The sequence below is a fragment of the Phascolarctos cinereus genome, unplaced genomic scaffold, assembly GCF_003287225.1.
Source record: "Phascolarctos cinereus isolate Bilbo 61053 unplaced genomic scaffold, phaCin_HiC Scaffold_4;HRSCAF=312, whole genome shotgun sequence".
Lineage (NCBI taxonomy): Eukaryota > Metazoa > Chordata > Mammalia > Diprotodontia > Phascolarctidae > Phascolarctos > Phascolarctos cinereus.
In genome coordinates this window covers 497,983,159-498,000,097 of record NW_027555847.1, presented here as the reverse complement: position 1 = coordinate 498,000,097, position 16,939 = coordinate 497,983,159, and the positions used below count along the sequence as shown (strand labels likewise).

The window sequence follows — 16,939 nt, the reverse complement described above, 5'->3', positions numbered from 1 at the left end:
TTCAGATGACATTGTGCTGCTTGTATCAAGCCTTGGAAAATCACAGACCTCAGTGACGTTGACTACTCAAAATTCAATTCACACATGAAAAAGCAAATTGACAAAAATGTTTATTTCCTAGGCTATGAAATACAATTGAAAAGTAAGCCCATTGAATAAATCTATCAGTAAATATATCCTAGATATCTACTGCAGATGGGTACTGAGCTAGGACCAGGATTCAACAGGGTCTTAGAAGAGAATGAGCTGGATTGCAATTGGGACAGCTAGTTGGCACAGTGGATAGAGTGATGGGCCTGGAGGACTCTTCTTTTTGAGTTCAAATCTATCCTCAGACACTCACTAGCTGAGCAAGTCACTTAACCCTGTTTGCCTCAGTTTCCTCATCTGTAAAATGAGCTGAAGAAGTAAATGGCAAACCACTCCTATATCTTTGCCAAGAAAACTTCAAATAGGATCATGAAGAGTTAGACATGATGGAAATGACTGAACAACAACAATAACAAAATGGGGATAATAATAGTATCTATCTCCCAGGGTTACTGTGAGAACTAAATGAGATAATAATTGTCAAGTGCTCAGTACAGTGCCTGGCACATAGTATGAGCTATATAAATGTTAGTTATTATTAATCAGTAAATTGTAGAAAACTTGCAATGATCCCAAGCTGTTCCTTGACACAAAAACCTATCATCAAGATTCTTCTGCTGCTTCTACTTGGATGTGAATTATAAAAACACCAAAACCTCTGAATAAAAACAACAGTACGCTTTTATGAAACACCTACCATGTGCTAGGCATTGTGCTAGTCACCAGGGATACAATGGCCAAAACAAAATTGTTTCTGCCTTCATGGAGCTTAGATTCTATTGAGGGAGACAACCCCACACACATAAGTCAATATAACGTATATACAAAGTAAGTGCAAAGCAGCTGGGTCTCTCTTTTGCTACTAGAATAAAATACAACCCCCTCTGTTTGACATTTAAAGCCCTTGGCAATGTGATTAAATTCTCCCTTTGTAGGCTTATGTACCTTATGTTTCAATCAAACTAGCCAACTTTCTCTACTTTGTAAATGATAACCTATCTCTTCTTCTGCCTCTGCACTCGCTGCCCTCCATGCATACCTGGAATGCATCCCCTTCTTGCCTTTTGAAATTTGTAGCTCCCTTGAGATTTTAACTTAAGTACCACTTCCTACTCATTTCCTCGCAGTTGCTAGTACCTCCCCAAATTATTTGGGATATAGTTTGTGTTTATTTATATTCGTATCAAAATTGTAGATAGTTTAAAGAACAATGAAACTACACACACTGGGCATTAGTTGGCTACAGCATATTACTAAAGATGAAGTGTGGGGACATAAAGGATATCTTTCCCAGGGGACAAATGACCAGCAAAGGAAGTGGGCCAGTCAGGTGAGGAGAGTAAGGGATACTAAATGCATAGCCTGAGAACTACACTCATACTACGGAACATTAAAAGGCCTAGGGTTCTAGCACACGGATGATCAATCAAGACACGGACAGGAATATCACAGCATAATTAGGAACGCATGGGCCTTCATCTTTACCAATAGAGGGAATTCCCACATTGATGAGATCTCAAAGGAGATATACCAGTGCCATCATACAGTAGTACAGGAACAAAAGGATTTTTGTCACTGTTAGTGATTTAGTTTTTCTTTCTCTTAACAAAGTATTTCCACATATGTTTACTTCAATGATCAGTCAAAACAATTTGTAGTTGGAATTATCCATTTGTCCTGAAGTTGTATAAAAAGCCATTAAACTCTATAAACTTTTAAAATAGATTGTGTTCTCTATGATTTGCCAAATAATCCCTCATAGAAAATTCAGTGGTAACTTTTAGCCCAGACCGAGATGAGTTATACCAGCTTCTGAATTAGTATAAACATATTTCTTTGTTGATGTGGACAATTTATAGAAACTCATATGAGAATGAAGTTCAAACTCAGGTATTAAGCATTAGGTATAGAAAAATGTAAAACATCTCCAATAATGAATTCATCTACTTATTCATATGGACAAGTACCTCATTATATCTAAATATCACCTAGATTATCTTTAGTTTTTCTATTTCCTTTGACTTTACAGCCTTCAAGTTACATTTTCTTCAGGGCTTGTACATGAACCTGGTTCTATCTACAGCTCCACCTACTTAATCCAGCTCCCTTAGGAGGCCTAAAATCATGATTTCAAGTGACAAAACAGCATTATAAAAGTGACCAGAAAGACAAATTACGATCATTCTTAGCCATAACTATCTGTGACTCAAACAGTACTGAGACTTTACTCACTGATTCTGGGTGCCGGCTGGAAGTAGTTTGTTGTTTTCAGTTCTGAAGAGAAAGGGAAAGAAAATCCATATATTACTATTGTGAAGCACTCACTTTTCCTATCCAAAGGAAGCAGGGGTTTCCCTACTGAAAACTACACAGAAACACAATGACAGTTGAAAGAAGGAAAGCAGGAGGAGAAGAGAAATAGGAAGATAAAGAGGATTAAACAACTGTGTTTTTCAGCTATTTCACAGAAGGATATGAGTTTTATGTTTATGTTATTTACAAGGCATGGGATACATGAATTGCAACTAGGAATCACAGAGTAACAGAAACAGAAACTACAGAGCTATATAAATGAGAGATAAATAGATTGCTATTATTATTATCATTATTATTAGCCTAGAAATTCACCCAAATCTCTTTGGATAATCTAGCATTTTTTTACTCTACCTGTTCAAGAACCTCAAGACATCATTTGTTTAGATCTCTGACTTCCTAAAGCATTTTTGTCAGGTGGTTATTTCTTCTCTTATTGAATGTTTCTAGGCACAGAGACAATATTACATAATAGGAAAACAATGAACGAAAGCAAAAAATTGGACATGAATTTAGAAAACTGAACTTGAACCTCAGGCTTTCCTTTTTATTAGTTGTGTGACCATGGGCAAATCACTGAAATTCTCTGGACCTTTATTTCCTCATCTGTGAAATATGGATAATAATACTTTATTCAACAAGCATTTATTGAGTGCTTATTATGTGTCAGTAGATTCTAGGGATAAATAGACACTTGGATTATTTAGTTCACAGGCCTATTGTGAAGTTAGAACCTTGTACACTGTAGATCTATAGAAATTGTAGTTACTATCATCATCATTATCATTATTATTAATGAGGTTCCCCCTAATTATCCTTTGATAGTCTGGTGTTTTTTTTTTACTCCGATTGTTCAAGAAATTCTTTTTTACCTAAATAAAAGTTTGGTTTTTTTTTCCCCTTGTCATTGGAGCTCCTTGTTCCATAGACCTAGAAGGCAATCTCTCAGTATTTTCAAGGCAGTAATTTAGTCTCACTTTGCCCCTCTTTTCCTAGATTAGAAAACTGTAATTCCTATAAGCTTTCTTTTTTATTAATTAATTTGTTTTTAGTTTTCAAGAACCGATGAGCTTCCATTAGAGAAACAACATTCTATCTTGTCAAAAACTTGGTTTATTGGTTGATATTGGTTTATTCTCTATGGTTCCTGTGAGTATACTGTAGTTTCCTTATTTGTCTCTTTTTATTTTTTGAATGTTTGCTTTGTCTAATAGCATGATAGAAACTCCTGATCTTTTTGGATTCACTTAATGTGTAGTAAATTTTCCCCCCCATCCCCTCCACTTTCTTTCATGCGTATCTTTGTTTTTCAAATGTGTTTATTTTAAGCAACTGATTTTCAGGTTTTGTTTTCTTATCCAGTCTGTCGCTCTTTTTCATTTAATTGGATTGTTAATTCCATTCAAATTCAAAGTTATAAGAGTTAGGTTATATATTCCTCCCCATCTGTCTAAAATTTGTTTTTTTCCAAGTTATAATTTTTCCTCTCTTCTGCTGTACACATAGTTTAATGTTGCTTCAATTACTTTACTCTTTTTTTGGACCTCTTTTGCCATTTGGGTTAGGCTATTTTTTAAGGTGTTATTTTCTTCAGTATTTCTTTTTTTGGGTCTCCTTTAGCAAGCTGTTGACTTGTTTTTCATGATTTTCTTGCATCACTCTCATTTCTCTTCCCAGTTTTTCCTCTGCTTCTCTTACTTGCTTCTCAAATTCCTTTTTGAGCTCTTCCATGGCCTGGGACCAATTCATATTTTTCTTGGAGCCTTTGGATGTAGGAGCTTTGACTTTGTTGTCTTCTTCTGGTTGTACATTTTGATCTTCTTTGTCACCGAAGAAAGATTCTATGGTCTGACTTTTTTTGTGAGGTTTGCTCATGATCCTAGCCAATTTCTTGAGTTTTAAATGCTTTGTTAAGGTAGGGGTCTGCTTCCAGTGTGGAGAATGTGCTGTCCCAAGACTCAGGGGTTTTGTGCAGCTGTTTTCAGAGATACTTGTAGGGACCTGTAAATTTTCAGTTCTTCCAAATTGGTATGATAAGGGGTGAGGTGTTTACTCCTTTCTTGGCCTGTCCTCTGGTCTATGAGTGACTACAAGCACTCTTTTCCACCTTGGAACTGTGAGGAGGATTTTCTCTTCACTACCACTATAAACTCCACCAGGCCAGCACCCCTCCTTGCCCCAGGACCACCGCCTAGAACTGTGACCCATATCCAAGCATGGGCAAAGCAAGAGAATCTTGCACCAGCAAAGAGATCCTTGCAATCCCCCTCTGATCAGCCACTCAATTCCCCAGTCTGTGGGCTGGAAGCTCTGGAAGCAGTCGCCCCCTGGGGCTGGGCATGGGGCCTGAGACTGGGACAGAGCTTTTCTCTCACCACAGTCACAGGCTTTTCCTATTGACCTTCTAAGTTGTCTTTGGCATTTGTGGGTTGAGAAGTCTGGAAACTGCCACAGCTGCCCTTGATCCAGTAGTCCCCTGAGGCCTGTTCCAGGTTCACTGAGGCCTGGTCTTTCCCTGTGCACCCACACCAAACTGCATTCTTCTCCCCAACTGACATGATATACCTTTCTGATCAACCATACAGGTTGTCTTGGGCTGGAAATTTGTTTCCCTCTTTTTGTGGGTTCTGCTGCTTTAGAATTTGTTTACAGTCATTTTTATAGGTATTTGGAGGGGTTTCGGGGAGAGCAAAAGTAAATCACTGCTTTTACTCTGCCATCTTGGCTCTGCCCCCTTTACTCTTTTTTCTAATGGTGTTCCTGTTCCCACTGGCTCTCTTCCTCTTATTGCTCACCCCTCTTCTTAATTGTTACCCCTTTCCCTTTAGAGTTTTGTTTATTTGTTCATCTCTCCTGGTTTTATTTGGTTATATATTCCCCCCATCCCTTTTTCCCTCCCAGTCAAATAGATTCACCCTTCCTGTCCTTCCCTTCAACCAGTCCTGTTCATTAGTTTTTAGTATTTCATTTTTGTACCTCTTTCCAAAAAAAAAGATTTCTCTCACCCTCTTCATTACCCATCTTCTCTTCCTGTTTACTCCAGACCCTCATTCTCTGATTCATGAACCCCATAATCATCTCATCTTCATTCTTTCTCAGTATTCTTTATATAATCAAAGCTTTCAAGATTTCATTCTAGGCTCTGCCCTCTAGGTACCTCCTGCCATTGCCTTGTAGGGCTTACTCCATGGATTCCCATTTTTCGTTATGCCTTACTCCCAGATGTAGGTGTCAGAGATAACACTATCCCATGGTAGGGCTCCTTCCTGTCCTTCTACCTTCCCCTCCCCACTGATCTAGACCTTCTTTTTCCTTCTACATCTGCCTAGAAATCTCCTTCTCATATTCATGATCTCCCACTCCTCTAGGTTCTAGTTGCTCCTAGGACTTCTAATTCCCCCATCTCCCAGGACAAGTAGATTTTTCAGGCATCAAATCTACTGGACATCATCCACTGAAAAGTTCTCATCCCCTTCACCCACAGGAGCATTCACCAGTTGGACCCCCCTTCTACCTCCAAGGTAAGGCCTCCTTCCTTCCTCCCTTCCCTTTTCAATCTTTCCCCTCTCCTCCCCACCTACTTCCCTGTAGGTTCTTCTCTTTCTGAGACTACAGAGATCACCTTCCCTTCATTGCTAGCCTTTGATTTCACCCAGAAACACTTCTCCTTCCTCTCTACCCTTCTATTCACCTTCCCCCTTTTATGTCACTTCTCATGTTGTAATGTAGTTTCACAAAAGAAGCATTCACCTGTAGGCAGGGTATTGGCAGCTTCTGTCCATAATGCTCCCTGTCCACCTCTTCACTGTATGTTGTCTTCACCCTTGTTTCCTTGAGGACATATAGAAAGCATTCCCTTACTGGTCTTTCTGTTGTCACTCTGTTGCTATTACTGTCTGCATTTTATTCATTCCTTCTGCAATTCTGTTATATGGGGGTATTTGAGAAGTAAAATAGTAATCTCTTCAGTTCTGGTTTTCTTTCTAAAAATAGTTCAAACTCTTCCTCATTATTGAGCATTTATCTTTTGTCCTATATGGTTAAACTCAGATGTTCAGGATAGGCCACCTGGGTTGCATCCTAAGTTCCAACTCTCTTTGGAACACATTATTCTATTCCCTTCTCTTTTTCCTAGTGGTTGCAGACTAGTCTCACATTATTTGAATGTTTTTTCCTTTGCACTGGAAGGGCTTTCTCATGAAGGCGTGTAGAACTTGTGTCTGAAATGAATTGTTAAATTTAATCACTATTTGCCTTTGAGTTCACAGCTTTATTTCCCTCCCTTTTTTTCTTGCAGGCAATCTATGATTCTTTCAGGTGGGTTTTCATTTTCTATGTCTGAAGTTCTAGGTAGCTTTTTCCTATTTTTCCTTTATTATGGTATTATGATTTTTTTTTTTGTCCTGCTGTGGTCTTGTGGGATAGGTTGTTTCTGTGCATCCTGTCTTTGAGATCTAGGTATTTTACTGGCATAGTAAGCAGATTTTCTTCTGATGGGTTTTTTTTTTTTGCTTCTTTTCTTCTAGGTTGTCCTTCACTTATATGTACTTCATTCCCAATCTACTGTTCTTTCTTTTGTTTCTTTGCTGTTGAAGATTCAAGGTTTTCTATTCTCTTCATTATTTTTGCTACACAGGACATAAATTCTACTCTCATAATTTTCATTTCTCTTTTAAACTACTCAGGAACAGCTTAATGTGGTTTCATGTTCTCCTCAAATTCCACAGGGTCCTCTGGCTCATCAAGTGTTGGATCATTTTCTTTAATTTTTACAACACTTACTCAAAGATGCCTGAACTAGTTTAGTAGGTCCAGAGGCCATATTTCCTTCTGTTATTACTGTTTTTCTTATCAATTTATCTGTTTATGTTCAAGGTCTTTGAAGTTTCTTCTTGAAATCTTTTGTACTTTCAGTTGCCCTTTCTTCCCCTTATTTTCCTTATCACTCACTTCTTTTGACTCTCTCCCCTTTCATTGTTGTTTTCTTGGGGGATGGATCTCAAGCATCTCAGCCTCTACCCACTCTGGGTAATTCATGGTTCACCAGCTCAGGTCTCTGGTTCAGTTGGCCTTTTGGTGATCAGAACTGACCCTAACTGGATGCTATGTTCTTTCCATCCAGCTTGGTAGAGTTCTGCACAGCTCCCCATGTGCCTGGTTTCCCATCCTAGTGACCTGTCTCTCTCTCTCTATTCTTCAGTTCTCTGGCCCAGCACTGACAATCTGAAGTCTGCTTTTCTTGCCCCTCTCAATTCAGAGCTTTGCAGTGCTGGTGCTTTTGGGTTACAGCCTCTGGAACACTGTTTTTCCTAAAGGGCTATGACCAAGCTCAAGCTCGAGCAAACATCCACTCACTGGAGCTGTTTTTTCATGGTGCCTGAAAGATGCAGAGGAAATGGGATGCAGGAGAGGTTGCGATGTAAGCACGAGCTGTGTCCTCAGGTCTGCTAGTGTGGCCTTGTTGCTAGTAGTATGGAAGGTAGAGGAGAGGGGTACTGAATGAGCTCGCAGTCAGTAGGCATCAGTTCTTGGGTTTGGGGGTGGGGTTTACTTTCTTTTGGATGCTGGGTATCTGAGACCAGGGAAACAGATGAAATTGCTTTATCTTTGGCACATGATTTCTCCTTTGGAAAGGTTGAGGGATTGTGGGCATTGGAAAAATATCTAGTCCACCTTTTTGTTGCTCATGTGACCCAGAAATGGATCTAGAAACATGTATATCTTCTAGTGCAATTTCACTAACCCAAGATAACACTGCATAAATTAAACACCGCCTCAACTTTTTACCAAATTGTGGACATTTTGGGATTTTGCTGACAATGGTTGCAAGACTCACAAAATCTTAGAGTTGGAAGGGATCTTAGAGGCCATCTAGTCTAACATCTTGCTGATTAAGAATCCCATCTACAATGTACCTGATCATTCAGACTCTATTTGAAAACTTACATTAAGGGGAAGCTCATTACCTTTCAAAGTAGCTTCTACCTTGATTAGCTCAAATTGTTAAGAAACTTGTCCTCACATCAAGCCTCAATTTGCCTCTTCACAACTTCCAGCCTTGGAACTTGCTCCTTGTTTTACTGAGATAAAATAAAACAAGACTATTTGGTCTTCCCAAGAGATAGCTCTTCAAAATCTTGAAAACAGCTATCATGTCCCAGAAATGGTATCTCTTTTCAATCCACCAATAAATCAATCAACAAATATTCATAAAGCCCTAATTACTTACTGAGGCCATATTTTCCTGGACCATTGTCTAGGGTCCTACTGATATAAAGGCAAAAATGAAGCTGTCACCACCAAGCTTAATATCCCTACTTTCTACTAATTCTCATAAGGCAAAATGTCAAGGATCCTTAACGATTCTTGTTTCTCTTTTCTGGGCACTATTCATTTTATCAAGGTCTTTCCTAAAATGTGGTACCCAGAATGTAACACAACACTCAGTTGTGTTTGTTTAGTGCAATTGATTTGAGACAAAAACCATGGCATCTATAGTTTGTCAGTCCTCTTTGGGGTTAAATGCTTTCTACAACTTAAATTTAGGATACCTGGCAGGGGTTGTGAAATTGAAATAATAAACAACCACAAAAATAGCTTACATTTATATAACACTTTGTGGTTTATAAAATACTATATATACGTTATCTCATTTTATCCTCATGACAAGCATCAGTGATAAGTAGTGCATGCATTATTTATCACCACTTTAAGGATGGGAAACTGGAGCCCAGAGAGGTGAAATTACTTACCCAAGGTTATTCAGTGCCACAGCTAGGATTTCTTATCTACATTAACTTGAAGTGATAGAGATATGAATAACACTGGAACTAACTGGATACTGTAATATTTCATAGGGATGAAATCCTTCTAATCCAATGCTTGCCTGGTATATGTGTCATTCAAAATTCCAAGGGGTCAAAACCATACTTGCTTTCTTATGAGTGAAATAAGATATACAAAACACTTTAGTTTTAGCTGCTTAAAGGCATGGATAACACTTCTCCACCTCTGATCAATTGCACAGTGCCTGGTACAGTGCTCAGCCCACAGTTGCCATTTAATAAACATTGACCGACTTTGACCATAGAATCCCATATTAAATGCCTTTCAATGCCATTGGACTGCCAGGTATGAAACTTTAAAGGTCAATTCTCAAACTGCCTTAGGAGACAGAATCTTAACTGAATTTAGACAGAGCCACTTAACACAAATAAGTTTTTGAACACCATATCCTGTGTACATGCTTTGTACTCACTAGGTGCTTAATAAATGTTTGTTGAATTTAATTATTCATGTGATCATAGTGTGCTCAGAACTCTGATGACTGTGTTAAAGATCTCCCCCATTGGCCTTGTAATTTAGTGGTATAGGCAGTCAAATGAGAAAGGATTCTTTCTCTTTTTCCCCTTCCACTCTTTGGATGCTCTGAATCATTTTTATTCTCTGAAAGGAAGCACATTCCACCCGTTGGAGCTTCCAGTCAGCTGCATAGTAAGGGAGTAGGTGTATAGTGTTGCTGGGAAATCAATTTTTAAAGTCAACATTTTCAATGATTCTCATTTAGAGAGCATCATACAGCATAAACGAAGCACTGATCTCAGAAGCTCCAGGAACAAAACAGTGCAAATACTAACATTTTATATTGATTATGCTATACTGTTTTTCAGAGGAACTGAAAACACCATTACTCTTATTCTTCCTCCATGTATATATCTAGAAAATAGGTAAGTTGACTATGAGATAGATATTTTAAGAAGAGAGAACACCACAACAAGGAACAATCCTGAAAATAAGGAAAAATACTGTAATTTTTCTGGATCCCCAAATAAGTTAGATGCTGAGGCTGACACACAAAAGCGCCCTAGTTACTAGATAGCATCCCATATCTTCTGTTTGGGGGAATATAACACATAAGTGAAAATTCAGCATCAGGATGTATGGAAAGGTACAGCTGTCCTTTGGTTACTTCAGTGGGTCAGATGATAGCACTAGGGATCTGGAGGGCATAGAGGCAGGGAGAGTAGAAAACCTTCTGGTCTTCCATCTCAATGGAAGCAATAGAGCTGGTGACTCCCATCTTGTAAAAACCATGTAAATAGTCAAGTAGCCTAGATGGATTCTGGGAAACTTTTGGCAGGTGGAGGAGGGTAGGGGAAAGTACAAGGAAAAGGCTTCTAGTGATGATGGATTTTCCTGTTTCCTCTACATTTTGGATCATCCCAGTGACAGTCTGAGTGCCTGGCTAAGTTTAGAGACAATGATAACCAGAAGGTTGGTCACTAGGTGTTGAATTTTGTCAGTCATATTAATTCACTAAGACTATCTTTGAAGGACTAGAATGGTTGTGATCTGAATCTAGAGAAGGAGAGCCTGCAGGGAGAAAATGCAGATCTTTTGAAGTGTTGAAGTAAAGTAAACTGAAAGACTCCTTTTGAATAATGATTTTAAAACATTTAAAAAATTGTACAAAGGAATCCTTGACTTTCCTTCTTGATTTCTCAGTAGTATTAGAATATACCCATTCTCATTCCACCCCTCCCCTCGAACAAAATATTTCTCCTGCTAGAATTTAGAGTTTCTGACAGAAAGGTATGAAATTAGAAGGGATGTATCTACAGTTGTGTGAAAAAAAGTTCCAAATCAGCAATAATTAGAGAAATGCACATGTAAGTAACTCTGAGATTTCATCTCATATCTATCAAATTGACAAAACTTATTTTTAAAAAAAGTGATAAATATTTGTGGTTTAGGCACATTGAAGCAATGTTGACAAAGCTGTGAATTGGGCCAGATATTCTGGAAAGCAATTTGGAATTATGTCCAACAGTTACTTAGCTGTTATGCCCTTTGATTCAGCAATAACACTACTATACCCCAAAGAGATCAAAGAGAGAGGAAAAGGTGCTATATGTACAAAATATTTATAGCAGCAATTTTTATTTTTGGTGGTAGAAAATAACTGGAAATTTGGGAATGGCTGAAGGACAAATTATGTTATATGAACATAATGGAATACTATTATGGTATAAGGCATGAAGAAAGAGGTTTTTAGAGAAACATGGAAAGACTTATATGCACTGATAGAGCAAAATGAGCAGAACTAAGAGAATAATTTATAGCATAACATCAATATTGTGAAAATAATTCTGAAACACTTAAGAGTTCTGGTCAATGTAATGATCAATCATGATTCCAGAGGATACATACAGAATAAATGGAGGCTAATTGCAGAGGAGAAACTCTAGGTGGTGGGGATAATTAGGCAGGAAAGTCTTCTTATGGAAGGGAGAATTTAAACTGAGTTTAGAAAGAAGCTAGGGAAACTAATAAGTAAAGGTGAGAGGGGATACCATTTTAGCCATTCTGAGGGTAATCTCAATGAAGGCACAAAGTCAGGAGATGGAGTGTCATGTATAAATAACAGCAAGTCGGTCAATGTTGTTGAATCATAGAGTGTATGGAAAGGAATCAAGTATAAGAAGACTAGAAAGACAGAGTTAGTCCAGGTTATGAAAGGTTTGAAATGCCAAAGGATTTTAGCTGATAATGGAAGATTACATTAGTTTTTATTGTCTATCACAATGTACAACTGACTCACATTGAGCTTATAATCTACCCAAACTCCCAGATCTTTTAAAAGAAATAACTTGTGTAGCCATGCCTACTCAAACTTTTATTTCTTGAATTTAAGTGTGGAACTTTAATTTATCTCTATTATATTTCATTTTATTGGATTTGGGCCATTATTCTAGCCATTTATTCCTTCATCCAAGGTATGTGTATATGTATATATGTATGTGTATATATATACATATATGTATATGTATATATATATATCATATATATCATACAGATGCACATATATATAATCTAGATCTCTCTCTCTCTCTGTCTCTCTCTGTGTCTCTCTACCTCTGTCTGTCAGTCTGTTTCTCATATAAAGCAGTATGGAACTGTACAGTACAGAACTCTGGGACTTTCCACTAAGTACCTCCCTCTAAGTTCACATCCATCCATTTCATGATTACTCTTTAGGGCTGGTCATTCACTCATTTCATAACCCTGAGGCTTGGTGGCTAATAAGCAGATGGCTCTGAGAATTGGGCACAAGAGCTATAGCCCTGATTCAATGAAAGGACACACAAGAGAGCGTACTTGGGCCTGGTTCAGCGGGAAATCATCTAAGTCTCACTACTAGCTGAATACTAATCCTTAATCTTGAAGTAACTTCTTCCTATGGAGCCATTTTTAGGAATTTCCCAAGTAATTTACATTTTAAAAGTTAGTCTTAAGCAACTTCTGAGCATCCTAGAAAGGATTTTATAGTTCTCATCTCCAAATGCCCAACTGGAATTTTTTCCATTTCCATTAAATATTCATGCTTTGAAGCCTATCTTAAATCTAGTCCCCAAGATAGTTTTCCTGCCTTGGTATTCTCCAGCTCATTAACTTCAAGGAAGAAATTAGAAAGGCATTACAATCACTATGTCTTCCTAAGGAGCCCAGAACAATGCACAGGTTCAGAATGTCATTCTTTCTAAAAGACAAAGTTAGGTTGAAAAGCTCATACACAGAGCACCCTCATAATACTTCTAAAATAACAGTTATTTAACTTTTACCTGGAGAGGTTTTAGACATAATTACAACAACCATTATGCTTGCTCCTTGCAAACAAATTGTGCTAACTGTACTGTGTAATGTCCCCCCACTCCCGAGGAGGAATTAAAAAAAAAAAAGAGGAACATTTGTGCTCATAGTTGATTTCTTGTCCCTTTTTTTCTCCTGAGTATAGAGATTATAAGAAAAAGTTAATATCATAAATAGTAAAACATCTTTAAAAAGCAAGAATGTGTGTGTGTGTGTGTGTGTGTGCGCGTGTAAGTGTGTGTGTATGGGGTGGCAACGGACTACTCCTGCCAGCACAATGAGGACACAAAGGTGACTAAGGAACCACAAACACAGTTAACATTCAAATGCCCTTGTTTGAATGCCTATTTAGAGGGAATCCACATTTCAGCTGAATCAGCTTCTTGTGCAGCCCCAGCTGCCCTATGACATTAGAAATCCATTTCAGTCCCTGAGCAGAACAGTAAAACCTTGTTATAACTGTCCCTCCTCCTCTCCCAATTGCTTTGTGGATTCTCATACAGTACATTATATTTCCTATCACATCTCTAAAATATAGTAGAAGCCTGGTGAGACAGGATTAAGATGAGAGGTAGTGTGGTATCCTGGTGACCAGTCAGGGAATTACTGGTCAGGAGACCCGGGTTCTAATCTTAGGTCAGTAGAGGAATCATATGACCTTGGACAAGTCATTTATCATCTTTGATGCTCTCTTCTTTCTAGGTTTTGGGGACACCACTCTCTTTCTTGGTTCCCCTCCTACCTATCTGACTGATCTTGGTCTTCTTTGAAGGATGCTCTTTGCAAGTCACACCCTCTTATCACAGTTGTTGCTCAGGGCTCTGTTCTGGGCCCTCTTCTTCCTCTTCACTACTTCATTTGGTGATCTCCTCAGCACTTATTGATTTAGTTATCATCTCTATACTGATGATTCTCAAATCTTATCCTGCCCCAATCTGTCTGCAGACCTCCAATCTCATATCTCCAACTGTCTCTCAGCCATCCTAAATGGGATGTATAGTAAACATCTTAAACTCAATTATCTTTCTCTCTAACCCTGCGCCCACCCCATTTTTCCTATTAATGTAAAGGGCAAGTTCATTCTTCTAGTTCCTCAGTTTCACAACCTAGGAATCATTCTTGATTTCTTATTCTTCCTCTCCTGCCTTGACCCTGCCATATCCAATTGGTTGCCAAAGCCCATCGCTTACAACTTAACAATGTCTCTTGAATATGCCCCCTTCTTTCTTCTGACACTGCCACCATACTGGTGCCTGTCCTCGTGACCTCATGCCTGGACTATTGCAATAGTCTCCTGATGAGCTGCTTGCCCCAAATTTCTCCCTACTCCAATCCATTTTCTTTTTTTCTTTCTTTTTTTTTTTTTGGCTAGGTGATGGGGTTAAGTGACTTGCCCAGGATCACACAGCTAGTAAGTGCTACGTGTCTGAGGGCAGATTTGAACTCAGGTCCTCCTGAATCCAGGGCCGGTGCTCTATCCACTGCACCACCTAGCTGCCCCCTCCAATCCATTTTCTATTCAGTCGCTTAAGTGATTTTCTTAAATTGCAGTTCTGATATGTCACCCCTCCACCCCACCATACACAGACACAGACACACATGGATACACACATGCGTGCTCAATAAACTGCAGTGGCTTCCTGTTGCCTCAAGGATCTAATACAAAATCCTGTTGGGCATCCAAAGCCCTTCATAACCATGCTCCCTTGTTCCTTTCCACGTCATTCCATGGCAGGATAACTGTTGTCAAGTAGTTGAAGGGCAATCATGTCGAATAGATATTAGATTAGCTTTACTTAGCTTTAGAAGGCAATATTAGGAATAATTTCCAGAAATTGCAGAGACAAATTTAGGCTCAACATAAGGAAAAATTTCTTAACAATTAAAGCTGTTCAAAATGTAATGGACTGCATTAAGAGGTAGTGAGGCCATACAGTGTAGTGGAAAGAGATTTTTAGTTTCAATCTTACCGCCTTACCTTACTGGTTATGTTAGTCAATCTCTCTGAACATCAAGTTCTTCTGTAAAATGGTTATAATAACCTCTAAACAAGAGCTCTTAATCTTTTTTATTTCATGAATACTTTCTGAGAATAATGTTTTGATGCTGACATTTACAATTGAAGGAAATGTTAAATTTCAATTAGAGGTTAGTGAATATAACGACTTAAGTTCCGCCCCCCCCATCCAAGTTATAGACTCCCTGAAATCTATCCATGAGCACTTTGGACCCATGGATCTCAAGTTAAGAACCCCTCTCCTAGTAGCAATCCCAAAAGAGTATTAGTAGGAAAAATTGAGATTATTACAGATGAGAAAACTGTGGCAAACAGGGATTAGTGACTTGGCCTGGGTAACACATCTAATAAGTGTCTGAGGCCAGATTTGAACTCAGGGAAGTGAGTCTTCCTGACTTCAGGACTGGTGCTCTATCCACTGAGCCACCAAGCTGCCCTTGTTTTACCTAATTTCTGAGTTTCTTTCCAATACTGAGATTATGTTATTTTATATGTGATATGTGGAGTATAATAATTTTTTTTTTGGCTAGGCAATGGGGTTAAGTGACTTTGCCCAGGGTCACACAGCTAGTAAGTGTTATGCATCTGAGACCGGATTTGAACTCAGGTCCTCCTGAATCCAAGGCCAGTGCTCTATCCACTGTGTCACCTAGCTGCCCCCAAGTGCAATCATTTTTAAGGCACTTGGGGATCATTTCTCAAAGTATTTCAGAGAAGGCAAGATTCTAAAAAGAATGGAAAAGATCATGCGTGCTACAATTACCAAAAGGAAGAAATCAATCAATCAATTGAAAAGAATTTATTATATATCTTCTGTGTGCCAGGTACTGTGCTAGGCCCTAGTGATATAAGACATGACCTGGTTGCTAGAATTTTATATCAGAAGCTCATGGCCTGGCAGATAACAAATCCCCATATTATAAATGTAGACCTCAAAATATCATAGAGAATTCAATGAATAAACTGTATCAGAACCATTTCCATTGATCAAAATGTAGCCCGGAACCTCATGGACATGACATGGAATCAAGCATTTAAGCACATTGCACTAAGCACCGGGGACACCGATAGAAAATTAAGACCATCCCTGCCCTCAAGAAGCTTGCATTCTCATGAGGGAGACAATGCATATGGAAGATTTCAGCTACAAGGTGGATGGATAAAGTCTCTTGTCCTTAGGGTGCAGCAGCAAAGCAGATGTTCTCATGCAGCTTACCCCCTCGGTGCCTCCTGCTGCTCATTTGTAGCCTGTCAATATTGGGACACTAAAAGGAGGTTGTAGTTTGAAATGGAACAGGATGTACAGTCATGAACACTTTTAAAGACGTTCACTTAATGGTTTTGGCCACATTCAGAAACAAGTAAAGAAACATCTAGACGCCAATGTGACTCAATTCCTCAATCAACAAATACAAACACAGACTCAGAATAATCAGAGGTTCTGCTTCTTTCTGGATCCTCTGTATTAATTAGGAAGTCCTTTGTGGGATGATGCTGACCAGCAAGGCTTAGGATTTCAGAGAGGGAAAAGTAGAGTAGAGAGGTTGTTCCGCTCTACCTCATGTTGTTAAGGTTTCGTAAGGCAGGTAGACTTAAACTACTTTTGTGTGAGTGGGGGGCACTGTGGGAAGATGATGGAATAGGTCAGAGGTTTACAGGCTTTCAGATTTTCTCCACAAAGAGACAGAAATCACCACGAAATGAATGTAGGACAACAAAAATAAAAGGGTAAAGCAGTTGTCCTCCTAAGACAACTTGAGAAGAACTCAGAAAAGACAGGCCTTTTAGGGGCCAAGGTTTGGCCTGAGTGAAGCATTGATGCCTACAGGCTGACTCCACTGAATCAACAAACAGGAGGCCCTGAGGGCC

The 16,939-nt window shown here is 38.8% G+C and overlaps 1 protein-coding gene across 1 annotated transcript in view; it reads right to left on the bottom strand.

The window, feature by feature from the left end:
- CHST9 (carbohydrate sulfotransferase 9) overlaps positions 1-16,939 on the bottom strand; it is a 332,514-nt gene that overhangs the window by 134,560 nt on the left and 181,015 nt on the right. Inside the window, exon 3 of the mRNA XM_020968675.2 lies at positions 2,323-2,364. Within this exon, the coding sequence (XP_020824334.1) occupies positions 2,323-2,364 (42 nt within the window). The remainder of the gene's footprint in view (positions 1-2,322; positions 2,365-16,939) is intronic.